Source organism: Jaminaea rosea, assembly GCF_003144245.1.
Source record: "Jaminaea rosea strain MCA 5214 unplaced genomic scaffold BDZ90scaffold_8, whole genome shotgun sequence".
Taxonomy (NCBI): Eukaryota; Fungi; Basidiomycota; class Exobasidiomycetes; order Microstromatales; genus Jaminaea; species Jaminaea rosea.
The window spans coordinates 456,846-480,753 of NW_020289982.1; the positions used below are offsets into that span (position 1 = coordinate 456,846).

Consider the following 23,908-nt stretch of genomic DNA (forward strand, 5'->3'; position numbering starts at 1 on the left):
ACCGCTTGCAGCCCCAATCAGGCCGGAGGTGGCGTCGAAGGCACCGTCGGCTCAACTGCTCCCATCAACGTCCCTTGCACTGGCTTGAAGGCTGCCGTCAGCGGAAGGGCCTGCCACTCTCTTGGTTGCCAAGGAGGCTGTACTTCAGTCAGTGCGGGGTCATGCGTATCTGCTGGTGAGAACGAGACCTGGGGCTCATTCTGTCCCTAGGTCCTGAGCGGTTCGGCAAAAGTGTCTAAGTTGCTGAGCTGGCATGTAGCACTTCTGAGAGCCGGTGAGACAGACAAGAGCCCAGATGCCAGGAGGGGCGTATCTTCCTGTGCGCTCCTTGTCCTTCCATGTTCGCAATTCGACCGACTCATGACGATCCAGTGCCTGCGGGGGCTTGCCGTTTGAGCAGTGATGCTTGACTCAGCTGGACGGATCAACTCCGTCCCCTGGGCCTCGCGATCGCCAATTCTCCTATCGCTTTGCGCCGAGGCCGGCGCGAAGCGTCCGGGTCAAGGGCAAGGGGACGATCAAGCTGTGCCCGGACAGTATATCTCATCTCGAAGAGCCCTTCCAAGCTTCACTGTTCACCACAACAAGCCACTCACCAAAGACGTATCGCCCGTCAAAGCCCAACATGGTGAGCGCCGTGGCAGCCTTCCACCTTGAGGCCTCGCACTGACTCTGCGACCTACCGCAGCACTTTGCCATGCCCAGCTTCTTTTTCCTCATCGCCAGCATCATGCGCATCTCGTTCCTCTACTCCCAAGTCGAAGCCACGGCCTTCGGAACCTGTTATGCCGACTATACGTGTGCCTCAGGCGGCCATCCCATTAGTGGTACCGTCGGTCAGTCCATCAACATCACCGGCAGCTGTACTAGCTTCAAGCCTTCCATCGCTAGGGGACGCGTTTGCCACGGGACGATCTGCAACGGTGGCTGTGAGGGCGTAGCTGGAAGGACTTGCATTCCCAAGGCAAACAACATCACGCTTGATTGGCAGTCGTACTGCTTCTGACGCTTGACTGGCAGTCGTACTGCTTCTGATCAGGCAGGAGGCATCGTCACAGCACCTCTTGAGCCGTGAACGGTGCTTGAAATCGAAATAGATTCATCCTCCCCCGCGTGACGGGCACTCGTTGACTTGCAGAAGCTCCCGCGCCTGACAGCCTGGATGATGATGGTGCAGACGTCCTTTCGTAGCCTGTGTCAGACGTCGAGAAGTAGCGCGAGCGGTCCGACCCGTCCGCCGCGTCGCTCGCGTGGCGCCTTCCGTCCCGAGCAACAAAGCTCGCCCCAACCAACACCCAGCGCGTCCATGTAGGCGGGCAGACAACTATCGTTCCGTACCTCTCAGCCGCCGCTCAGGGCGAAATGGAGCGTCACAATATGGTCACATCGCCATCGCCATCACCGCCATCCTCATCACCATCCTCATCTCCTCGACTCCACCACCCTCATCTCCTCGACTCTTGACCATCTCGTCTGCGTCATCTACGATTTCCCAATCCCCTCTCCCAGCACCGCCGCTCAGCCTACGATTGCCCTGCCATTGGTCCGCTGGCCCCACTGAGCTGGCGTAGGTCGGTGAACGACCGGCAGCGACAGTGAGGCCAGCGGCAGCGACAGCAGCAGCAACGCAAAGCAGAGCAGCGTCACAGTCATCGTTGCTCCTACACCCGTCGTGGGTGCCAAGACAAGGCTCGCCGCCGAAGACCAACAGCACCAGAGCCAGCAGCCACATCGCTCGCAATCACGCCTCGCACCTCTGCCTAGCCTAGCGCCGCAGCCTCCTTTCGTCTCCCTGTCCAGCCAAGAAACGAGGGCGTTGACAGCAGGCGAATGTCGCGCCTTCTGGCTTGACCAGCGGAATGGACAAGGACGCTCTGCTGCTAGTTAGGCCCCCTCGTCGTCGACCTATGAAAGACATCCAGTCTACGCACAGCACCGCGTCTCCCCAACAAGTACCAGCACGTCGCGCCCGCCTATCATCAGGCTGCCCACGTTCATCACTCCAACGACTCGGATGCCTCTTCCAAATGACCCAGAACAAGTACATCCTCGGCTTGGGGTCCATCTACCTACAGCCGGCCAGCCTCGTCCTCGTCTTGTGCTCAGCACACCCACTTTGCTGATCGCAATCATGTAGAGTGGAAGCGCGTCGATTGGTATGGAATCAAGAGAGAGGAAGCTGAAGGAGACATTGTCCACGTCATCGTCATGAGACACGGGCCGACAGGTCCGAGCACAAAGAAGGAACAAAGGAACATCGCTCAGACGGTATTCAACACGGTCGGGTACCACAGCTCGAGCACTCTGCGCCTGACAGTACCTCGTTGCTCGCCGTGCCCTTATACCTCCGCTGGACTGGCACTACACATCAGCAGGAACCAGTCTCCGAGAGAAGAGGGCAATGTGCTGAGTCGCTTTTGGGATGCTCCTCGCACTGGAGAGTATGCAAGTGTGTCGCAACAAGCATCTCCATTCCCAATGCTGCTCAGAGTAATGCTGGACATCGCTTCAACTACGCCGACGAGCGCGAAGCGACGAGAAAGAAGGCGGCCAACCGTGAGCAACGCAAGCACCAGATGACCACAATCAAAAGAGCCGCGGCCGTGCCATCCCTTCATCTGGCCATCGACTACCATGTTCGACCCGGGTCTTCGCAGCTCTCCCGCGCCCTTCGCGCCTATCACGACCTCGCTGCTGGCCGTGCCTGCATCGCCCCCCTCGACTGGCAGCTGCGACTTTCCCCTGAGACGATCGAGTCGGCAGGCCGTGCTCTCGTCGATGGCGCCACGCCCATGGGACGCGCTCTCCTCAGCGCCCTCGAGCATGGTGGGTTTGCGGCCGTTGAGGATGTCAGCTTCTGGCGATCGATGGCAGGCGAGTCAAGCAACGCCAAGATTGGCCAGCAGACGGGCGAGGAGATGATGCGGCCAGCGGTATACGTGCGATCAGAGCTGGACGAAGTTGCGCTCAAAGGGGTCTACACTGTTCGCGCCGCCTTTAACTTCTTCCGCTTCATTGAGCATCTCTGCACGATACTGCTGGACGCTTCTACAGGCTGCCGTTACGCGTACGAGAGCTCGAGGCAGTCCACCACGGTCCTGACCTGGTCACTTTGGGAGGGAGAGACGGCAACGGGGACGAGCGTGGAGGCGTGGACGCAGCGCGCCATCATCGAGGGTCTCTGGGCTCTGCTGCTGTGCTCTTACACGCGCAGCCTGGCGTACCTGCTCTTCCGCCGCCAATACGGCCTGTTGGAGTGCTCAACGAGCGTGCGTGGGTGCAACGGCACCGAGTGCTTCGAGGCGCCAGAGTCGTGGAAGCCTCCCACACACGGGCGAGATGGGGGCGTTCGCGACCGCCTCTTGCTGATGGTCACCCGGCGCGCCACGCACTACAACATGCGCATGTTCGCGGCTCAAGGCGCAGGAAACGGTCTCGACCACGCCTGCTCGCTCGCGAAGTACCAAGCTACACAGCTTGTACAGAGCGGCATGTTTGCGTCGTCACTGCTCGGTTACGGCCTCGCTTTCGCGCCGTCCTCAACCCACCCGCCCCGCCTCTTCAAGGGCATCAACGCGTCGCAGGCCGACATCAACGCACTTTGGGCTGCCCCGGCTTCTGGCGAATGGGTTTTCGAGATTCGAGAGGGTGGGCCCACCTCGCTCCGCAGCCTTACGCCCTCCGACCTCAGTCTCTTCGGTCAACTTGCGCTCGTCGGATACTCCGCTTGCCCAGATGAGCGTAGCCGCGGCGGCGAAGTCGTCTTCTACTTCGACCGAGCGCCCATGTCGAGGACGATGCGCGAATTCTGGGACTGGGTGTTCACTATCCTGCCACCCACTAGCCTTGAGAGGCGACGCGCTGCCCATCGAGCAGCAGTCGACGAGATCACCGCTCTCCGCCTAATGTGAAGCACGTCGATCCAAAGTGATAGATCAAAAGGAGGAAGCTGAAGGAGACACAGACTCGAGCTCAAGAAACCAGATAGGAGCAAAGAAAGGGGTCTCAGCGCCGCCAGTTTAGCTGAGCCAAGCCTCAACTCTCCGTTCCCCCGCCTACGACCAGCTTTTCATCGAGGCCAAGCTCGGAGTTGATGGGCTGCTCTTCACGTCGTCCGGAGGAAGCCTTCACCTTTACGACAAGATAGTAAAGACCATCCATAGGAAAGAGCGCGGCTACAAGGCGTCTGTGGGCAGACTAGCGTCCATCGCAAAGCTGCCGAAGCAAGAGGCGAAGAGACGGACGAAGTCAGCGGGCGCCGCCTTCCGAACCAAAGTGGGTGCCGAGGGATCTGGCTCAAACTCGACGTGCGCTTTTCGGAGGGGCAAGCTTCATTGGGAAGCATCGACCTTCGACTAGACGGAGCGACAGTGGGTGCCTTTCCAATACAAGAAACCCGCACCCACCCCGTACAAGAAACCCGGATTCGGCAAGCGCAGGACTGGTCCGGTAGAGGCTGGCCCTCTAATCGCCGTCTACGATGAGCTCGACGTTGCGCGTGGCAACAAGGGCGCGGCGCTCTCGACACCCCCAATGTTCGTTGCCAGCACACGCAAATTCTGCCTCTCTGGTGCGCAGTGGGCAAGAGCCAAGGAGAAGTACGGGCCAGGAAAGCTCAGACTCGTCATGATCTACGCATCTGGAGAAGTCTCGAGGTACATCCACTCCTCGGAAGCTGAGGTGCGCAGCGTCCTGCCTGGTCCCTTCATCGCGCCCTACACGACGGGCAGGGATCTGTGGGTGCGCATCGACGGGACGGGTGTCAAGAGGTCCAGCCAGCTCCGCCTGTGGGTCAGCGGCGATGGGGTGACGTGGCAGGAGAAGTGGGACTTTGGCCCACAGTCTGCTGCAAGGCGCGTGCTGCACGACGCCGTCCAATGCTCGCGGGCGGCATCCGAGGCGAGGACCAACGGAGGTGGCCTGTGGGCAGACGGCGTGCGGGCCGCGGACATGTGGTGGGATGGAGATTAGGTCGAAGCAGCGGCGGCCGAGGCGAAGGATGTAGAGGATGCAGGGAGCGGAGAGGCTGAGGCGGGCTCGACGGAGGCGGTTGACGGGCAGCTCCCGGTAGACGACGGCACCGACCGCCCCTCATCGGACCGGACTACCACGCCTGCATCGTCCCGGGCTCAGTCTTCGAGACGGTGGCCAACGGACACTGCGGGATCGACGCTGTGGCATCCCAAGTCCTCGGCAGGCAGGCCGACATGGACGACATCATCGACTTCCGGGAGCAGCTGCTCAACTTCGTTCCCGAGGAGTTGGCGTCTGTGAGAGCCCAGATCTTTCCCGACGGGGTGGTGCCAGCGGGCGAGGAGATGCGCAAGTTCCGAGAGCCGGCCGGCTGGGAGCGCCAGCTCAACATAGACACCATTGGGTGGATTGTGCGCTTCCTGGGTCGTTCGATCGTGGTCATCATCGAGGACAGCCGCCACAGGGCCTCGTCTCAAGTCTTCGAGGCACCGGAGCCCAACGGTCCGCCCATCGGCCTGCTGTTGCGTATGGAGCCCGTAGGACATTACCGGGGTTTCGAGGTGAAGGACGATGCCAGTCTGCTGCCTGTCATCCGCACGCCGATTGGGCCTGCCCCCTGAGAAGCGAGAGGGTGGCGATGTTGACTGAGGTGCAGACTAGGCGATGGCGGCCCGTGTCGGATGTAAATCTATTGCCATGCCGCGTCTCTTGTCCTCTGTGTTTCCTGTCTCCTTCTTTGCCTCGCATCACACCGCTTTCGCTCTTCTACCTCCCTTCGCACAGTCAAGGGGGGCCCTGCCCCTGGATGATGGCTATGTCAGGCGCCATCGATGAGGCTTCCTTGCACGATGTAGCGTCGCTCGCGTGGCTCCTTCCGTCCCGTGGCTCTCTGTCCGCTCTCCGAGGCTCTGTCCGCTGCACGGCGGAGAGGAAGCAGCCAGCCTTGTTGCTTTGCGCATCTCGCCATCACCAACCTCGAGGGAGAGTGTCATCCAGCCTTGTCCATCGGCATGGCTTCGCCGTCGAAGCAGGGCGAGCCTTCAAATGCTGCTGCGCCCCACGCTGCTGCCACAGATCGCGTCGAGGATTCGCCTCTCACATACAACGAGCTTGTCTCCTCGCTCATTCACTTCCTCGAGGTAGCCTTCCACTCGATCCTCCACCTCAGGCACGTCTATCCTCCCTCCATTTTCTCCCTTCATCGCTCTTACCAGATACCAGTACATCGCTCCCGCCACCCAGGACTCAACGAGTACATCAGCTCCATCTTGACCGCCGTGCGCGAGGAGTTGGACAAGGATGACGACGAGCAAGCAGGTGGGGTGCATAAGATCATTTTCGTCCTCTCGTCTGCCAGCACGGGAAAGACGCTGGAGAGATACATCTTCGAGCTTGCACATCTTCTGCCTCGTACGCTCCGTCGAGCCGATCGAGACCTGAGCATCAGAGGCAACGTAAGCTTCAGGCAGGTGCAGCTGTATTACCGCGCATTTCTCATGAAGCTCGTCGTGCTTGATGCGGCGCTGGAGGAGGTACATGATGAAGAGGACCTCACTTTCGCAGTCACGATGGTGATGAAGGAGGGCAAGATGCCTGGGCCTGGTGCCAGGGATAGAGATAGGCCGGACGAGGGAATGTGGGTGCCTGCGGACGACGCGGCGGGTACGACGAGTGCAAGAACGAAGGGCAAACAGAGGCAGGTGGACGGTGAGGTGCACGATGATAGTCAGGAGCTCCGAGCGAGGAGAAGCGCTGCGGAAGGGAAAGACAACGATGAACCCATCATCCTGCCAGTCAAGACGCTCGACTCGGGAGTCATCAACCTCATGCTCTACGTCGAAGACAATCCGTCCACGAAGGCAGCGCTCCGCCTCGCAGCCGCCTCAAGCCAATCCAATGGCGACCCACCAACACAGCGGCGAAAACAGGGACGAGGCGACAAGCAGCGCAGGCATCGTACACGCACAAAGTCAGGCGGTGGCGACCCAGCAACCCAGGGAGGCATCGATCTCGGCATGGACCTGGACGATACCGCTGGCCCGAGAGACATTGAAGAAGCCTTGCTCCGAGACGCAGCTGGCTTGCCCCCTTCTGGGCGCTCGCGCCAGCGCAAAGGTATAGCAAAGAGGCGGAAGAGCGGACGAGGTGGACGTAAGCAAGACGGAGGGGATGGGGGAGCGGCCGTCGCTTCAGATGAGGATCGTAGCGACTCTTCGGCCTCATCCTCGTCGGAGGAAGGAGGCTCTGCGGGCGGGAGAAGCAGTCGGAGCCCAAGTGAGGACGATAGAAGCGACGTCAGCATAGAGAGCGTGGGTGACTTTGCAGGCTATGGCGGGGCAGGGGCTGGGAGAGGCGGCGGCGGGATGACGGCTGGGTGGTGAGCGAGTGAGCCCTACGATAGCAGGAATCGTACGTGGTGGCTCGTAATTGCGATGCCCCAAGAGCTTAGCTTGCTGCTCTTCCTCTCCGTTGGCCTCGCATTGGCCTCGCATTCACCTCTCCAATCCAGCAATTACGACCACGACTGTGCCATACCCTAGAGTAGTCCCGCACCAGCCGCTCACCAAGGTGAAACACGACATCTACCGGTCTGTCTCAAACTCGGCCTCAAATCCGGGCCTGCCTGGACGGCCGTCCCTTTGTATTCCCCTCCTTCCTCATCTCCTGCCCCAACATCCCTCAACATGCCACCCAAAGCAAAGAGCGTCTCCGACCTCGCTCTCGAGCTACGAAGCGGCGAAATCGACTTCCGCAACGCCACGATTCAAGAATGTATTCGCACGGTATTGGCAGACTGGGCTACGAGCTCGAAGCGGACGGAGCCTTCCAAATTGCATCCGCTGGCGCCGTACATGCTTGATGGAGTAAGGAAGGGACTGGGGTTGGCGCCGCTCGCGGGAGGAGCCAGCAATACGAAGGCAACGACTTCAAATGCGTCAACGTCGAAGGCGCCCGCGGCTACTAGGAAGAGAGTGGCTCCTACTACCAAGCCGGCTGAAATTGCTAGCAAGGCCAAGAAGCCCAAGCCGGACTCGAAGGGCGGCAGCAGCAGCAGCGGGGTTGGACCTTCGCAATGGTACGAGCTGGGCTTCTACGCTCCTGCTCCAGGTATGCGCCCCGCTCTCGATGGGTGGGGTGCCCGATCGCCCCCTTCTGCGCCGAAGAGGGGTCCCAAGAAGGAGGACGAAGATGACTTCTATTCGGACGGATGGGGCTTGTGATGAAGGGGCAGGCGAGATGAGCGCGGAAAGGGCGTCGCGCGTGTGTCGCATGGTAGGCGTTCGTAGCAATAGTATCATCGCATTGCCCAGAATCAAAGACGTCAAAGGGAGACAAATGGACACTGGCTTGATTGCGAGAGCTCGCACACAGCAGTGTGGGCTTAGTGGGGAGAAGCAGCAGAGGGTGTTTCAGACCATGTACGGGCTGCGGTCAGCTTCCCCTGCGTGCCTCACCGCCATTCGACACAGCCTACTCACACTCTTCATCAATTCGGGCAATACTCTACATAATAGCCATCGTCATAGCAGTGGAATTTGCCCTCCACCGTACCGCCAGCACGCTCCAGGTTCGTGCAATTCTGGCAGTCCACCATTTTGCAGATCTTCCCCTTCTTCATCTTACTGGCAAAGGTCAGGCACGTAGACCAGATGGGCATGACGTTGGACACGTCTGCCTCGATTGGAGCGCCTAGACCGCGACAGTAGGGCTGGCGGTAGCATTTTCCCACCATCTCCGCATTGAGGGGATGGAGGAGGGTGAGTAGGAAGGTGAGGGCAAGAAGGCTAAGGCGAGCAAAGATTGGAAGGTCTAGGGTGGGCATCGCGTTTTTGTGGAATGTGAAGAGGAGAGAGGCAAAGCTGGAGGCAGCTGTGTCGCTCTTGAGCTTGTAGGGAAGTCAGTTGAGGGCAGTCATGGTTCACTCTCATGCCGTTCTTCGGCCATCTCGTAACCACGGGCCGCTCACGCGCTACCGCCATCGGCTGGACCAATATCGACGCCTCGGGCCGCCGCCCCCGACCAATGAAGCGCACGTCGTTAGCAAATCATGACATGGGCAACATGTGTATTGTTCTCCCATCAGAGCTGTCAGGCAGTGTGACGCCGATCTTCGAAGTAGCCGTCCCCTCTCACTGACGATTGCATGCGTGGCATCAGAGTACTGTACTGCGCGCCTACACGACGCGTCCGCATCACGACACTCACCGTCTTAGAATCCAGAAGGGCAATACTGAACAAATTGCCCCCCGACCGTGCACATGGCTCCGAGCAAGGGCACACACTGGCCGCAGTCGGCCGAGTGGCATAGGTAACCACCCTCTGACCAGGTTGCGTAAAAAGAGTAGCAAGGCACGGTAATGTCTTTGTGCAGGGAAGTGTTGGTCTTGATGGGTATGGCCTCCGTAGAGCTGCACTCGTGTCCGGCGTGACAGTACCCAATGAGCGTCTCTTCGCAGGCGTGGATGGCGTAGGAGAGGGAGAGCAGGACAGCGAAGCTGGCGAGCAGCCAGCGGATGCAGAGGATTGCGAGCATGGGATGCGAGGGCGAGGCAGTGAAAGAGAGATGACGGTAGAGCGCGAGGCAAGACGACTGGATATATGAAGGGCTGAGAACCGTCCACGGTCATGTGTAGAAGTCTGCGGTAAGACTACGATGGGGAAAGGTGAACGAGGATGAACGCTTCGGCTGATTCAAGTCACGCGTCACGCTGACCTACATTGGATCCTCCGATATCGCCAACCTCAAGGACACCATTGCGCATAGTCGCCGTCTATGAAACACTTGCCCGGATCCATGGCCGAGCAGCCATCGCAGTCAACGCGATTGCAGAGGGATCCGAGCGGAGAGAAAGCGACGAAGGACTTGCAGTAGGGGGGCAGATTTGCCACCTGGGTGAGCATCGTCTTCACTGGAGTGCCTTGCCCAACGCAGTTCGCTTCGATATGGCAGCGTCCAATGGTATGTGCGTGGGTTGCATTGCCGGCCATGACGTGCAGGGGACTGAGGTCAAGGAGGTACGGTACAGTGGCGAGGGCGAGAAGCTTCATGGTCTGACTAGAAGGACTAGCAGGGAAGAAGGACTTGCGGAGCTTTTTGTAGGCGTACAAGGGCCATTTTGAATGGATGTGAGCTAACCCTAGGATCTGCCGTCAGCTCATCTACAGCAGGGCAAGGGCTTCAGCAAGGTCGACAGCAAGACGACGGCGGGATCCGCAGGCGGTGGAGTTGCGTCTCGCAAAAGCAGTGATGCTGCAATGTGACCTGCGTTCAAGATGCTTCCGGGCGAAGAATGTGCCGCAGTCGCAGACGGGATCGCCGTCGAATGTGCATCATGCGTATTGTTGCGAGAATCAGAAGTGAGAGCAGCGCCGTTTCGCCTTTCCTTTCTGCCATAACGGCCACGCGTGCTTACCTAATCCCCCGCGCTTTGAGATTGCCGATCGATTGCGCTAGCTAGTTGCCGGCGGCCCTGAGACCGGCCCAACCTGATTCTTCCCGAGGGAGTGGCATGAGCCGACGCCGACCCATGAAGTGACTGCTCTCGCTCTCTCCCTCCCCCTTTCCACCATCCTCAACACCACAATGACAGCATCGACAGCGCCGTCTTTTGCCAAAGCGCTCAAGGCCGTCGAGGGTCTGTACGTCACCGATTATTCTACCCACGATCTACGCTTCCCAACCTCACTGAGCGGCGATGGGACAGACGCAATGAATACTACGTGCGACTACTCGGCCGCCTACGTGGTCTTGTACGTGGGTCCAAAGGGTACTCCGAGAGCTGAACCGCCATCGAGTATCGATCAGCAGCAGCAGGAAACCGCTTTTTTGCGCGGTCACGGTATGACGTTCACCATTGGGCGAGGAAATGACATCTGCTGCCACGCCATCGAGTCGATCTGCTCCGGCATCCTCTTGGGCTCTTCGCTCACGGAGCTCTTCAGCGACATGGGTGCGACATGGCGTCAGCTGGTCGGAGACCCGCAGCTTCGTTGGCTCGGGCCGGAGAAAGGCGTCATCCACCTGGCGACAGCAGCCGTCATCAACGCGCTGTGGGACCTTTTCGCTCGCGCCGAGGGCAAGCCCTTGTGGCGTCTTGTGAGCGACATGACTCCGCAAGAGGTTGTGGACCTCATTCCATTCCGTTACATCACTGATGCGCTGACGAAGGAGGAGGCGCTGGCCATTTTGCAAGGCAATGCGAGCAGCAAGACAGACAGACGAAAGCATATGGAATCGCGAGGCTACCCGGCATATACGACCAGCGCCGGGTGGTCAGGATACGATGACGACAAGGTCCGCAGGCTCACGAAAGAGGCGCTCGCAGCAGGCTTCACCCACTTCAAAATCAAGGTCGGCACCTCTCTCGAAGCCGACAAGCGTCGCTTAGCTCTGGTGCGAGGCATCGTTGACGATCCAGCCCAGATGCCAGCAGGCTACGTCAAGCCAGCAGCGGAGCGCCTCGTAGGCAAGAATGCGAGCGAGCGCACAGGCTGCGTAGTCATGATCGACTCGAATCAGGTCTTCGACGTGCCCGAGGCGATCGAGTACGTCTCTGCACTCAAGGAGTATCGTCCCTGGTTCATCGAGGAGCCCACAGCGCCCGACGATGCGCTAGGTCATGCAGCTATTCGCAAAGGACTGGCGGAGCATGGCATTGCCGTAGCTACGGGCGAGCACGCTCATTCCCGAATCGTCTTCAAGCAGCTTCTCCAGGCAGACGCCATTGACGTCGTTCAGATCGACTCGTGCCGACTGGCGGGCGTGAATGAGGTGCTGGCAGTCATGCTCATGGCCAAGAAGTTCGGCAAGATAGTGAGCGGCGTGACGGCACGATGAGTACTTCCCGCCCTTACTGACAGCTCTTGCATCCTCATCCTCGGCGCAGGTCTGCCCACACGCAGGCGGCGTGGGCCTTTGCGAGTACGTGGTCCACCTCAGTATGATCGACTACGTCTGCATAGCAGCCAACCACGACCGCAATGTCTTGGAGTGGGTTGACCACTTGCACGAGCACTTCGTTGCCCCGGTCAGCGTGGACAGCCGCGGCAGCTACGTTGCTCCAACGCAGCCTGGCTACTCGATTGAGATGAAGCAGGAGAGCATCGAGGATTATGCGTATCCGAATGGATCGTACTGGAAGACCGGGGAGGCGCGCATCCCTCCGCCAGTGCATGCACTTTGAACGCTTGCAATGCGATTCGCTGATTGCGTGGTGATAGAGAAGATGACGAGCTCGCAGACGTACGTTTCAACGCGAAGACCCATGATTGAGATTTCGAGGGATATTTCGGGTAGGGCCATGCTTGCACGCGTCATGACGTCACGCGTGGCCGTGAACCCCCTTCGCAGCATCAAACTCAGCTTCTCGAGACCAACTCCAACCCAGGCCAGCCAGCGGAGTCTGCATTAGAGTCGTAGCTCGCGCCCGTGCGCTTCTTTCCTTCCTACCTTATCACTCACGAAACACACACACTTCGAGACTCCAACACATCTCAACCGCATCATCATCATGTCTAGCGCAGCTCAGAACACCGCCAACGTCGCCAAGGATCAGGCCGACAACATCCAGAAGCAGGTGTGTGCGCTCCTTTGCCTCACGTTCGCTACTCGTGTATGCTGACCAGTCTGCTCTGCTTCTTTGCGCTCACAAGGCATCTGACCTCGCCTCAAACGCGCAGGCTCAGGGTGACTCGCTCGTCAAGCAAGCCACTGACCTGGCCACCAACGCCTACAACTACGCCGCCCAGCAGGCTGGCATTGCCGGCCAGAAGGGCAGCGAGGCCGCCGACCAAGCCAGTAAGGCCGCCTCGGACGCCTCTGCCCAGGCTCAGGGCGTCGCCAACTCGGCCTCCAAGGACGGTCAAGCTAACGCCGAAGCCGCTCAGCAGACCCTCGGTGACCTCGTCAACCAAGGTCGTCAGCTCGTAGCCAACGCCCTCGACTCGGCCAACTCGTATGTCAAGCCAGGCCAAGAGGGAGCAGGAGACGGTGTCGTCGACAAGGCAAGGGCTCTTGCCTCCAACGTCGTCGACCAGGCTTCGTCCATTGCTCGTGGTGCTCAAGAGCAGGCCTCCGAGGCTGCCGGCACCGCTTCGCAGCAAGCATCGCAGGCGGCCAACGATCTCTCCAAGCAGGCAAAGGACGCCAGCGCTCAGGCTCAGGGAGCCGTCGCCGGTGCCACCAAGTAGAGCATGTCCAAGGAAGCTTTTTCAACTCTTTGCCTAGTCTCTCATACCCCTTTACGGATTGACAATGACATCTATTTCGAAACGTGATGCGACTGCACAGCTCGCCTACAGCGACGCCTTCATCATGTCGGGACGCTCCGATACAATCTCCTCCCACATTCCTTGACCATAGTCGCCCCTTTGAATCCTCTCACGTAGCGTCTGGAAGGCTGTGCCTCCCTCGCTTGTGGCTCTTGGAAGCGTTGGGCCCGTTGCGGGCTTGTCGTCCCAGTCGGCCATCGTGCGGCGCAGGCGAGCTCTAGCTGCCCCTTCTTCGAGGTCCTTTCTCAAAGCAAAGGACAGTACCGTGGTCAGGGTCTTGGCATTAGGCCGAGGATTTGATCCCACCAGCATAGCGTCGAGCCCTTGGTCACCCAGGGCTTCGCTCAGCCGGCCACACCGACATAGAAACTCGAGCCACGATGTCCAGACATTGACGTTTCGCAGCTTGTCATCGACCTGCCTTCCTTCGTCGAGTCGACCGACCAAAGCCCAGGCACGTCGACCCGTCTCCTCTTCACCGCACCAGCCTTTGGCATCAAGAAGAATGGAGACGATGGCTGAATTGATGGCAGGGCGATCGGCCGCAGGCAGCCGCGCAGAGACTCCTGTAAAGTCAAGGCGCTGCTGTTGTTGTTGTTGCTGCTGCTGCTGCTGGCGCGGAAGAGATCCTGCGCTGTTCGATGTAGAGTTTGAAAAACCGGTCTCTCGGTTTCGCTCGTTGATAGTCGACAGTAGCAGCCCCTGCCAGAGCTCAAAGACCGTCGCGTAGTCACCGATTCGATTGCTTGCCTCCATGTAGGCTCCGATGACAGGGGTGTCTGGTACCACAGAGTGTAGGTGAAAGACGCCCAATCGGTGAATGGCGGAGGAGAGAGATGCATGATCTGGAGGAGGATCGGAGTGCCAGTGCCAGCACCGCATGACAATGTAGTCTCGGAGGTCTTCCTTAGTCGTCATTCTCATGCGATAGTGCGCGCTGTAGGTAGCCAACTGAGCAAATTGCGTCAACAGAGAGATACAGCTTCCTGAGGCCCTCGCAGATCGATCGGGCTTGATGGTCCTCAGGATGCAGTCTACAACGATGCTCAGAGGAGCAAGGGGCAGTGCTACGTACTTGTGCCGAGGAGGCAGCGCAAAAGGCGCTTCGCGCCAATCTCTCGACGGTGATCCCTCCGACTTGAGCCCTCTTCCTGCGAGAGCCATTGCAATGTCCCTAAGGGCCCCATTATGGATGTCGTCCAGCCAGCTGCTCCAGGCTACACGAGTCGCCGTAGACGCGGCCAGTCGACTCGCAGAATTCGGTCTGTGCAGATCTACATCCCGATCCTTGCTCTGCCCGATCAAGAGGTTCCAGAAGTCCAGCGCTTCCGTGAAGTCGTCTTCGCTTGTGGTGTGTCGCCCTTGCTCTGCAACGCGACGGCGACCATGAGCTGAAAGGCCGACAAGAATCTTGACGGTGTAAATCTGACGGTCCAGTTGAGAGAGACTACTGCCTCGCCCTTGTGCAATGAGATCCTTGACAATTTCAATGGCGTACTGCAGCTCCGGGCCTTCTGGAGGTGGTCCGTTCGGATCGTCTCTCTTCAAGAGGAAGTCGAGCAGAGATTTGGCAAGCGCTGCGGTCTGTTGGAGAGATTGTATCGAATCAACCTCATCATCTGCATTGACAGTCGAGGAGACCTCGCTCGGCCGTCGAAAGAATGCCAGACGGCTCAGGGAGCGCCAGCCATGACCACTCACCACGGGCCTGGTCGTGTGACTGGCTTGCGTTTGGCGATAGATTTCCATGGCCCTTTCGATGCGAGGCGGAAATTGGCAGAGGAGGGCATCGATCAGGGGCGGTGCGAGGGCAATAGCAGGCTTTGAGGCCCGAATGGACGCCTCGTAGAGCAGACTTGCTTCATAGAGTTGAATCAAGTCGGGGCCCTTGAAAGGAGCCTGAGATTGAGTAGCAGAAGGAGCAGTGAAGCGGGCAGCCCTGCTTCGATACTCGTACGGTCGCATAAAGGCTCGGTGAGAACCAAGCAGAGCTTCGATGGCGTGTCTCCATGACAAGGCGCCGCCACTGAAGCCGAGGTCGTCGATGGATCGGAGAAGCTGCTGGTAGCCCTCCGCGTGCTGGTGGGCGCTAGGGACGCCGCGTTCTACCTGAGCTCGGAAGAGTATGGAGTGAAGAATGCGGTCGAGGCCAGCGATACGCGGCACTTCTTCCTTGTGTAAGTCCTTAGCCCATGCAACTAGGTCCGGATCGAGAGCCGGGAAGGATGAGTCAGGTGTCTTAGCCCGCGGTGCTTTGAGAGCTCGCCAGGCCACGACAGCTAACCAGGCCTTCTCTAGCAACTCCTCCCGATCTCCGACGCCTTGCTCTTGCATTCGAATGGTGTTTCGCCGTATCAGTGCATCTACGCCGAGGGCCAATGGCACGATCGCTGGATCTTTCGCCCACCCCTCTGCTGCTCGACAGAAGTTTGCTAAGAGCGCGGTGCGGAGTGATAGCGTTGCGAAGGAGCAGCTGGGATCTTTTTGGCGGGACAGTGCCTGTATCAAAGTCGATTTTCCTCTGCGGCGATCCAATAGACTAGGCGAGGAAAGGAGTGACACGCAGAGACGCAGCAGAATGCGCGAGTCTCGCTCGTAAAGAGTTCTATGCTCGTTCTGGCGTCTTGCGATCTTCGCTAGGAATGCAGTGGCTTTTGTGTCGTGATGTTGTAATAGATAATCATTGATGGCCTGATGGGTTGTTGCGCGCGGATACCAGCTCGGCCATAAGCGCCGGCACGACACCAAGGCTCTGACCGCTTTCATGGATTGAGGTGGGGCGTCGGCTTCGCCCAACCGCGAGCAAGCAGAGAAGTAGAGCTGCAAAGCCTCGTCGATGTTGATCGTCGCTTCCCTTTGGTTTACGCCGAGACCTGCAGTCCATCGGCTGAGCGACGCCTCGAGCTCGTCGACGGCCCGACGACATGCTTCTTTGTTGCCTTGAAATTCCAGAGGAGCGCCAGCAGTGTCCACCTCTCTTTCTTTCCCCTTCCCCGTGTCATCGCTTTGTCGATTCCAGGCATCAGGATCGGACCGTGACGGCGGCCGCGGGACACACATATCGTTTGCAGTCAAAGCGCTCATGCTGCGCAGTGAGGACGCAAGGGCAGCGAATGAGCCCCGCGGATCCAACGAAGTGGCCTTCGAAGAGCGAGTCGGCGTATCGCTAGGTGATGAAGAGGGACCTGCCCCTTCTACATTGGATGAGTGCCAGCCTGAAGCCGAGTCTTCGTAGGACTTCTTGCGGTCCGATGGCAAGCGAGGTGTTCCGGCTTTGACACGGGGGTACTCGACTCGGTATAAGGACGAAGCTGAACTGTTGGGAAGCCTCGAAGACGCAAGCCGGCTTTCATGGTGGCTGCTCGTCGTTGCGGCGGCTCTCGAAGGCGAAGATGACTGGTGCAACTCCTTCGCATGCGCCGTCGGCGGCTTGCCCTCATCTGCAGCGACTTTGGATGACCGTGACGATTCTGGGGTCTCCGCTGCGGCAAGTTTGGCAGCCGATCGAGCTGGCCTTCTCTGAACGATTCGATGACCGTCACCGCTTTTGCTACTAGCAGATGGATCCTGAGTGGGAGCCATGCGTGCAGCACCTTCTCGCGATCCAGAATGTATGCTGCGCCTCGCCGCCCAGGCTCGCAACATCAGACCGTGAGGGACACTCATGTCGCCGCTCCGCTATGTGTATATGTGGGAGACATGTGTGGGTTCGAGGCGTACAGAGTGACGTAGAAGAGGGAGGGAGAGTCCAATGGGGTGGGAAGAAGGCAAAATGCGCGAGAAGTAGGCGGGACAACAAGAACGCAACCAAGCTCGCTCTCAGTCCGCCTGCGACACGGAAGAGACGAACAAAGGGACGCAGCCTCGCGAAAGATGTGATGGGAGAAGCCGGTCATGCGAAGAGCTCATTGTGGTGTTAAACGCTCGAGGTCATCAAGACCGCCTGCCAAACGTCATGTCTTGCTATTGTACATGTTATCGCCCGCTCTTACACCTAACTTCCCTCTGATGAGCTTGTTGGCTGCCCTCCGGACAGAACGTTCCCGCTGGCTGGCATGCAGAGCAGCCTGCCTTTCATCGGCGACTCTCTGCCTGCTGTCCACCACCTTTTGATCATCTCAGAGTGGCAGCAGCCTTGCTCGTCACCCCAGTGCCCTCTACTCCCTCCGTCTGACGCCCAAGCTTCCCCTCTGCCACCTCATTCTTCCTCTTCTCCTCTTCCAGCACCTCGGCCAGACTCTTCTTTTCTCTCTGCTCCATGTTTACTCTCCCAAACAACGCTCCTGCGGCTCCTGCCGTTCCACTCGAAGAGTTAGGCACTCCAAGGAACCGCCTCACAGGAGAGAAGCAATGCTCCCTGTTTCCGTAGTCTGCCCACAGGATGAACCACGCCCCCGCGCCCAAGCTGGCGGCTCCTCCTAACAGCTGAGAATATCTTTGCCATGGAGCGGGAGGTGGACCTTGCTCTCCTAGGTCTGGACGGGTGACTCTTCTTCGATAGACATCTTCGCGGGGGTGAAAGCCGGAGGAGGAGTTGGGTTGGGCGACTGCTTGCCGCGGTCGAGGGACGGGTGTGCGGGATTGCGGGGCCTGCCAGATAGAGGGCTGAGATGCTGGTGACGATGACGAGGAGGGCGTGGGTATCGGTGGCGGTTTGCGTGACATCGTTGGCGAATTGAGCGGGAGAAGTAATGGTAGTAAGAGATCGAGATTCAATGGACGCCGCTTGAGAAACGCAATTCAACGCTTCGCGCTTCCGCTCCTCGTCCCGCACTTTTTTGCCTTCCCTGCCACTCCCATCATCTGCATACAGCTGCCGAGATGGCATCATCGTCTAAGCAGACGCTGGACATCAAGCTCGAGTTTGGGTGAGCGGACGACAACGCTTGGTGTCTCAGCATAATTAGATCGCTGATACTACCCCGTGGTTTGCCATCAGCGGCGGCACCGAGCTCCTCCTGGCCCCACCTCGCAATAAGAAGCAACGCATCTCCCTCCCAGCACGCGCAGACCCCGCTACTCTCCATAAGACGCTTCGCCAACAGCCAGTAGTCACTATGCCGGCAGATGAGGGCGCAGCCAACGGTGTGAGCTCGTCATCAGCGAAGGAGGCGGGTCCGGCGGACATGCGCTTCCTCGTGCAGTGGATCCGCAATCACCTCATCGTAGAGCGCGAGGAGCTGTTCGTAAACACAGATGGGGAGGGAGTGTAAGTGCGCCAGAAGCCCATCGTACTTAAGTTGACGATGATGCTGACTCTCCTTCTTCCTGCGATTTGTCAGACGGCCGGGCATTCTCGTTCTCATCAATGACGCCGATTGGGAACTCGAGGGCGAGCTCGACTACGAGCTGCAGGATGGCGACGAGGTCTGCTTCATCTCTACGCTTCACGGTGGCTGATCGCAGCACATACATCATGACAATCGCTGATAATATAACTTTCTGAAAGAGTCCACGACATGCGATTGTCCGACTTCTACTCGTCATTCTCGCTCTGCTCGTCCTCATCTTCCTCCATCGCATCATCACCGTCCTCCTCGTCTCCGCCCTTCGCCCTCTTGACCTCCTCAACGAACTTTCTCGCCCTCTCCAGCACCGCCCTCTCTCCCTTTGCGTCTCCCTTTGCCTTCTCGAAGTCCAGCCACTTCTTCAGCACGCTCCTCGCCTTCTTGGTGCTCAAACGCCTGCCCTCCAACACCCTCTCGAACAACGAGCGCGCTTCAGCCACATTCCCCGCTGCGGCTTCCTGATCAATGTACTGCCACCACAAGTCGAGACGCTTGGGGTAAGAGTCGACCAGGCCCTCGTAGATGGTACGGCCTCGCTCGATGTCCCCTCCCTGGTGCTTGAACTCGTTGAGCGCAAAGCGGGAAATGACGGCTACGTGCTTGGACTTGTCTAGCGCCTGCAATGCGCGAGGGAGCAGAGCACGAGCATCGTCCCCTTTGCCCTCCTGACGAAGCAGGAACTGCGAGCAGAGTACCCAGACGTCCACGTCTGCCCCACCAAAGCGCTTCGTCGTTCTTGCCCAAAGCTCTTGCGCCTCCTGCACCTTACCCGTCTGCTCGAGAATCGAGGCCAGGCGCAGATGCATCGTCTTGGCATCATTGTACTGGACTGCCTCCTTGAAGAGCTCCTCGAGGGCCTCGGGCGTACCGTAGCTGTTCTCGAGGTTCAGCAGAGCGATCCATACGTTTTGCTTCTCAGCCTCTTCGCGGTAATTGATGACCTTGAGCGCTCGACGACCTACAGCGCGTGCCTTGGCCACCTCGGAGAGCTGGAGGTGGAATGACATGAACTGGATCCACAGGTAGGACGAGTTGGGCGAGCTCAGAAGCATGCGCTCGAAGTCCGTGGCGGACTCGGGAGCTTTGTTGGCAAGGTCGGCCGTCAGATCGTCCTCGAGAGGACGGAGGGCGCCACGCTTGACTCGAGGCTTCTTGGTGGTGGCGGTCGACTTGGCGGCACCGTCTGCTTCGTCGTCTTCGTCGCTACTGTCGCTGTCGCTGTCAGCGTTGGCCTGCGCGGCTCCTTCGGGTGCTGACCACGAGAAACCGCCAGAGAGTTCCAAGGCTGGGCGCGGCTTGCCAGCGGCGGTCGCAGTAGCGGATGTCGAAGCCTCTTCCTCCTCATCGCTGTCGCTGCCATCCTCACCGTCCTCATCGTCCTCGTCCTCGTCATCTCCATTCTCATCGTCGTCTTCGTCTTCGTCCGAGTCGCCGCCAAGCTTGAGCACGTCCTCTTCGTCGTCGCTGCCACGGGCAAGGAGAGCCTCGGTGTCGATCTCGATGTCCTCATCGTCATCCTCATCGTCGTCCTCCTCGTCCTCCTCGTCCTCATCCTCTTCCTCATCTTCATCGTCCTGCTCATCGGCGTCGGACATCTCCTTATCCTCATCGTCCTCATCCTTCTCATCCTCCTCCTCGTCCTCCTCGTCTTCATCCTCTTCATCCTCCTCAAAGTCCTCCTTACTAAAGTACGAGGGCTTCAATCCGAAGTCGACTTTGCCCCTCTTCCCCTCCCCACCCTTGTGTACGTCAAGCACGAGCGCCTTGACTCGGTCGCCCACGCTGAACGCCCTCGTGGGGTCCGTCGTTCCCGCATGGTCGCTGAGCTGGCTCTTGTGCGCCAGACCGCTGATCTGCGTACCCTCGATCTGCACAAAGACGCCATACTCCTGCACAGCGCGGATGAAGCCGTTGACCTTCATTCCCTTCGAGAGGTCCTTGAGGCGGAGCGGCTGGGTTGAGGAACCAGCTTCGTCGGCCTTGACCTTCTGAAGCTCTGCCTTCTTGTCCGCCTTCTTTTTCTTGCTCTGCCCGGGGTTTGTCCTCAAGCTGAACTCGGCCTTGTTGTTCGCCGCATCCACAGCGGTGACGGTGCCTTCAACAAGCTGGCCAACCGTGAAACGTGGTTGCCAGTCCTGGACAAAGTCGTCGAAGAGCTCCGAGATCATGACGCGCGCCGTCGCATTGCGGCCAAGGTCGACGAAGAGGCCAGCAGCGGTGACTGCTTTGACGAAACCACGCGCCTTGGTGCCGACGGTGAGATCGGAGCAGAGGTCGATCTCGGAGTCCTTGATATCGGCCGCAGCATCCGGGGTGAGATGGCTTGGGCGGGTGCTGATGTTGGCTCGCTTGCCGAAATTACGCAGACGTACGACGTAGACCTGTAACTGCTCGCCGTTGTTGGGAATAATTGCTTTGCTGAAGTCGTCGCTAACGTCGGTGAGGTGGAGTCTTGCGCGGCAGTTGCCACCAGCGAGGGCGATGGTGACCGTGTTCGGCTCACCACCTGCTCCGCCCTGCACCATGCCCGTCTGGATCGAGCCAACGTTGAGTGGCTCGCCCAGAGCTGCAGTACGCGGCTTCTTCAAGGGCTGCTTCGCGTCGCCAAGAATGACGATACCACGGTCGGCGTGCTTGTCCACTACCACAAGATCGCCGAGCGTCTCCCCATCCTGCAGTGCCTCCCTTACCTCCTCTACAGTCTGGTCACGCTGATTCGCAAGCACAGCGAGCGAGTAGAGACCGCGCACCTTGCTGGGCTGTACCTCCAGCACAACCACGTCCTGATGCACAGCAGCGACTGTAGCCGTGACCTTTTCGCCGACCTGCACAGCAGCCACGTCCATTTTGGCCAGGTAGCTCGGACTGGCCTGCTTGACGGACGCCAGGAGCTTGTGGTTCTCGTAGTCCACGTGTGTGAGACGAAGCTTGACGACTTTGCCCTCGAAGAAGTGCTGAGTCAATGAAGGAGCTGACGAGGAGGAGAGGAGGGAGGACTCGGTTGCTTCGGAGGCGGGAACGAAGGCGCGCAGCCCACCGAACAGGTCGACGATCATGCCGCGGTTCTCCACGAACTTGGATACGGTTCCCTGTGTGACGACTCCCACGCGGGCGTCTTGGAGGCTGGAAATCATGGGCAGCTCCGACGTGACGAGTGATTTCTTGAGCGTGCACACGATGCGGTTGCGCGCCGAGTCCACGTTGAGCACCCGAGCCTTTACGGTGGCGCCCGGCTTGTACTTCTTCTCTGGCTTCTTGAGCACCACGTCTGCGAAGTGCAGTGGGAAGACTACGCCCTCGAATGCTCCACCCAGGTTCAGGAAGATGGCCGACCCGTTGGCTCCGATGCGATTGATGCTCGCGCGCACCGTCGAGCCCACCTCGACCTCGTTGACGCGCATGAACTTCTTGTCAAGGGTGCTTTGCTGCAGGCTGAGAAGGAGCAGGCGATCCGTAGGTGCGTGACCAATGACACGGGCTTCGTGGGTCGTGCCGAGCGCAAAGGGACCGGAGCGTGGAGGAAGCTTGACGACGTGGTCGTCCGACACGCGAGAGATGTGGACGAAGGCCATGCTGCTGCTGTTGGCGCCCTTGACGGAGCAGGTCAGGCCCCAGTCTGAGTCTGTACGTGTGACTTTGGCTTCGACCTTGGCGCCGATGGGGTATTGCCCTTGGAGCGAGGCTGACTCGCCGCTGCTCATGGCGAGGACGTGCGGAGCCGCGCTGAGGGCGACTGCGCGAGGACCCGACGTTTCCTGATTGGCCTCGGCGCCCATCGCTCCCATCTCGTTCTGGCGTGCCTCCCAAAGGATGCGGCCCTTGACCTTGCTGCCGACCTTGTAGACTTCGTGCATCTCCTTGCCCGCTGGCAGGGCCGCAGGAAGATGAAAGCTGTCGATCGTAGCGTCGAACATGCCCCAGAGCTTTACATTGAGGCCATGGGGGAGCGCAGCAGTCACAAGAGCGGTGACTTGGCAGCCAGGAACGAGAGCAGTTGAGGATGGAGCTGACTCGGGTCCAAGGATGGCAGCCTTGACAGCTGCGGCCTTGAGGCTCGCGGTGAAAGAGCGGCCTTGCGAAGCGACGGATGTGATGGCCGCGTCGATGACTTGACCGAGGTAGAAGGATGAGGCGTCCACCTGGTCGAAGGGGGCAAAGCCCTGCACTCCCTCGATTCCAGCATCGAGGAGGAAGCCGTGGTCTTCACGGCTCTTGATGGCGACTGGCAAAACGAATCCCTTGGCCAGGTCACCCTGCTCCACACCTTCGTTAATAGCCTCTGGCGCCAATGTGAGTTCAACACGGCGCGACTCTCGGTCGTACTCGTGCGCCTCCTGGCCAGGGACTGCTCCCTTCTTTACTCCAGCACCGAATACGTTGACGACTGCAGCGCGAACCCACTGCCCGACCTTGAAGCAATCTCGCAGCTCGGGTAGTCCCGATGCCAGTCGAGCTTGACGTTTCGAGCTAGCAGCAGCCTTCTCTTCGTCGTCGCTGTCCTTGTCCTCCTGTTCGTCATCTGAGTCCGCCTCCGCAGCCTCGTGGAGCTTCTGGGTGAAGAGCGGGCTGATGGATGTAATCGGTACGTGTCCTACGAGCTGGTTGGGAAGGGAAAGGATGAGAGCAAGCGGATGAACAGCTGCGATGGAGCAGAGAAGACGAGTCCCAGGAGCGAGGCGCTGCGATCGATAGAGCAGGGAAGAGAGGTCAGTTCCATGTATGCTGGCACAAGGCATCGCTAGCGCTCACCTTGTAGTTGAGGTGCTCAATACGAATGTGATCTTTGCTGGCTTTGCTCTTGTCCGGCTCCTCTGTCACCAAGCTGACCTTCTTCTTCTTGGCATTGTTCTTCTCTCGATTCATCTTCCTCTTTGCGTCCTTCCTCTTCTGCTCGTCCTCCGGGCTCAACTTCGCCTTTGCGGACGTCTTGTTGTCGCTGAACAGGTCATCGCCACCTCTTGATGACTTTGCGAGCTCTGCTCTTGCCTCTCGGAGAGTCGAGGCATGCTCGAACTGTGTGAGGCCACTGCCCCCTCCTCTGGGGAAGTCGACCTGGGACGAGTCGACGAGGGTTGAAGGAGGAGCAGCTGCCGGGGCTGCATCTGATCGAGCCTTCTTCTTTGATGTTGAGGCCTCAGATGATGAAGCTGTGGGCTTTGATGAGCCCAGTGAGGGCTTTCTCTTGAGCCCTGGCATCGTGGCGGTGATGTGGTGATGGTGGTGGTTGGGTGCGAAGCAACTTGATCGTCTCGCAGCCCGTCCGAGCAAAAGTGCGGCGGCCGTCAAAAATTTCAGAGGCGGACGACGAGAGAGACGGAAGCGCGACTCGAGGCAGGCATCCGCCGCTTGATGCTCCTCAACCATTCGCCATAGCA

The 23,908-nt window shown here is 59.2% G+C and overlaps 12 protein-coding genes across 12 annotated transcripts; 6 read left to right on the top strand and 6 right to left on the bottom strand.

The window, feature by feature from the left end:
- Positions 1-1,314: 1,314 nt before the first annotated feature.
- BDZ90DRAFT_187083 (hypothetical protein) lies at positions 1,315-1,828 on the bottom strand. Its single transcript, XM_025503831.1, has one exon. The coding sequence runs from the start codon at positions 1,730-1,732 to the stop codon at positions 1,382-1,384; it is 351 nt and encodes a 116-aa protein (XP_025361761.1). The 5' UTR covers positions 1,733-1,828; the 3' UTR covers positions 1,315-1,381.
- Positions 1,829-2,208: 380 nt separating this feature from the next.
- Positions 2,209-4,971, top strand: BDZ90DRAFT_260815 (hypothetical protein; the record flags this gene model as incomplete). The annotated part of the gene is made up of 3 exons (XM_025508296.1): positions 2,209-2,403; positions 2,490-3,818; positions 4,417-4,971. The coding sequence occupies 3 exons, from the start codon at positions 2,209-2,211 to the stop codon at positions 4,969-4,971; spliced, it is 2,079 nt and encodes a 692-aa protein (XP_025361762.1).
- A 1,097-nt stretch (positions 4,972-6,068) lies between these two features.
- Positions 6,069-6,818, top strand: BDZ90DRAFT_210670 (DNA-binding protein; the record flags this gene model as incomplete). Its single annotated transcript, XM_025504079.1, has 2 exons — positions 6,069-6,536; positions 6,675-6,818. Coding segments are annotated over 2 exons (612 nt in total), but the record flags the coding sequence as incomplete, so codon positions are not given.
- Positions 6,819-7,658: 840 nt separating this feature from the next.
- On the top strand, positions 7,659-8,195 carry BDZ90DRAFT_260818 (hypothetical protein; the record flags this gene model as incomplete). The annotated part of the gene is made up of 1 exon (XM_025508297.1): positions 7,659-8,195. The coding sequence occupies one exon, from the start codon at positions 7,659-7,661 to the stop codon at positions 8,193-8,195; it is 537 nt and encodes a 178-aa protein (XP_025361764.1).
- A 266-nt stretch (positions 8,196-8,461) lies between these two features.
- Positions 8,462-8,797, bottom strand: BDZ90DRAFT_260819 (hypothetical protein; the record flags this gene model as incomplete). Its single annotated transcript, XM_025508298.1, has 1 exon — positions 8,462-8,797. One exon carries the CDS (start codon positions 8,795-8,797, stop codon positions 8,462-8,464), a length of 336 nt encoding a protein of 111 aa, XP_025361765.1.
- Positions 8,619-9,760, bottom strand: BDZ90DRAFT_187132 (hypothetical protein). The gene is made up of 2 exons (XM_025503832.1): positions 9,181-9,760; positions 8,619-9,107 (listed from the first exon to the last, which is right to left on the bottom strand). The coding sequence occupies exons 1-2, from the start codon at positions 9,600-9,602 to the stop codon at positions 8,945-8,947; spliced, it is 585 nt and encodes a 194-aa protein (XP_025361766.1). The 5' UTR covers positions 9,603-9,760; the 3' UTR covers positions 8,619-8,944.
- Positions 9,761-10,478: 718 nt separating this feature from the next.
- On the top strand, positions 10,479-12,001 carry BDZ90DRAFT_232709 (enolase C-terminal domain-like protein). Its single transcript, XM_025506356.1, has one exon. The coding sequence runs from the start codon at positions 10,559-10,561 to the stop codon at positions 11,810-11,812; it is 1,254 nt and encodes a 417-aa protein (XP_025361767.1). The 5' UTR covers positions 10,479-10,558; the 3' UTR covers positions 11,813-12,001.
- A 316-nt stretch (positions 12,002-12,317) lies between these two features.
- BDZ90DRAFT_187186 (hypothetical protein) lies at positions 12,318-13,217 on the top strand. Its single transcript, XM_025503834.1, has 2 exons — positions 12,318-12,551; positions 12,628-13,217. Exons 1-2 carry the CDS (start codon positions 12,486-12,488, stop codon positions 13,162-13,164), a joined length of 603 nt encoding a protein of 200 aa, XP_025361768.1. The 5' UTR covers positions 12,318-12,485; the 3' UTR covers positions 13,165-13,217.
- On the bottom strand, positions 13,088-17,035 carry BDZ90DRAFT_187164 (hypothetical protein). The gene has a single exon (XM_025503833.1). It carries the CDS (start codon positions 16,909-16,911, stop codon positions 13,270-13,272), a length of 3,642 nt encoding a protein of 1,213 aa, XP_025361769.1. The 5' UTR covers positions 16,912-17,035; the 3' UTR covers positions 13,088-13,269.
- Positions 17,036-17,358: 323 nt separating this feature from the next.
- On the bottom strand, positions 17,359-17,910 carry BDZ90DRAFT_260823 (hypothetical protein; the record flags this gene model as incomplete). Its single annotated transcript, XM_025508300.1, has 1 exon — positions 17,359-17,910. One exon carries the CDS (start codon positions 17,908-17,910, stop codon positions 17,359-17,361), a length of 552 nt encoding a protein of 183 aa, XP_025361770.1.
- A 141-nt stretch (positions 17,911-18,051) lies between these two features.
- Positions 18,052-18,845, top strand: BDZ90DRAFT_232713 (ubiquitin related modifier 1). Its single transcript, XM_025506357.1, has 3 exons — positions 18,052-18,113; positions 18,185-18,454; positions 18,528-18,845. Exons 1-3 carry the CDS (start codon positions 18,067-18,069, stop codon positions 18,643-18,645), a joined length of 435 nt encoding a protein of 144 aa, XP_025361771.1. The 5' UTR covers positions 18,052-18,066; the 3' UTR covers positions 18,646-18,845.
- On the bottom strand, positions 18,528-23,754 carry BDZ90DRAFT_232714 (hypothetical protein). Its single transcript, XM_025506358.1, has 2 exons — positions 23,283-23,754; positions 18,528-23,212 (listed from the first exon to the last, which is right to left on the bottom strand). The coding sequence occupies exons 1-2, from the start codon at positions 23,727-23,729 to the stop codon at positions 18,722-18,724; spliced, it is 4,938 nt and encodes a 1,645-aa protein (XP_025361772.1). The 5' UTR covers positions 23,730-23,754; the 3' UTR covers positions 18,528-18,721.
- Positions 23,755-23,908: the final 154 nt, after the last annotated feature.

Bases quoted from the DNA above. Each gene is read 5' to 3' on its own strand.
- BDZ90DRAFT_232713 (XM_025506357.1), top strand. From the start codon at position 18,067: ATGGCATCATCGTCTAAGCAGACGCTGGACATCAAGCTCGAGTTTGG. The intron at 18,114-18,184 runs GTGAGCGGACGA...GTTTGCCATCAG, and splicing joins GACATCAAGCTCGAGTTTGG to CGGCGGCACCGAGCTCCTCC. The intron at 18,455-18,527 runs GTAAGTGCGCCA...GCGATTTGTCAG, and splicing joins AACACAGATGGGGAGGGAGT to ACGGCCGGGCATTCTCGTTC.
- BDZ90DRAFT_187132 (XM_025503832.1), bottom strand. From the start codon at position 9,602: ATGACCGTGGACGGTTCTCAGCCCTTCATATATCCAGTCGTCTTGCCT. The intron at 9,108-9,180 runs GTGAGTGTCGTG...TGCAATCGTCAG, and splicing joins CCCTTCTGGATTCTAAGACG to TGAGAGGGGACGGCTACTTC.
- BDZ90DRAFT_187164 (XM_025503833.1), bottom strand. From the start codon at position 16,911: ATGAGTGTCCCTCACGGTCTGATGTTGCGAGCCTGGGCGGCGAGGCGC.
- BDZ90DRAFT_232709 (XM_025506356.1), top strand. From the start codon at position 10,559: ATGACAGCATCGACAGCGCCGTCTTTTGCCAAAGCGCTCAAGGCCGTC.
- BDZ90DRAFT_187083 (XM_025503831.1), bottom strand. From the start codon at position 1,732: ATGTGGCTGCTGGCTCTGGTGCTGTTGGTCTTCGGCGGCGAGCCTTGT.
- BDZ90DRAFT_232714 (XM_025506358.1), bottom strand. From the start codon at position 23,729: ATGCCAGGGCTCAAGAGAAAGCCCTCACTGGGCTCATCAAAGCCCACA. The intron at 23,213-23,282 runs GTGAGCGCTAGC...TATCGATCGCAG, and splicing joins TTGAGCACCTCAACTACAAG to CGCCTCGCTCCTGGGACTCG.
- BDZ90DRAFT_187186 (XM_025503834.1), top strand. From the start codon at position 12,486: ATGTCTAGCGCAGCTCAGAACACCGCCAACGTCGCCAAGGATCAGGCC. The intron at 12,552-12,627 runs GTGTGTGCGCTC...TGCGCTCACAAG, and splicing joins CCGACAACATCCAGAAGCAG to GCATCTGACCTCGCCTCAAA.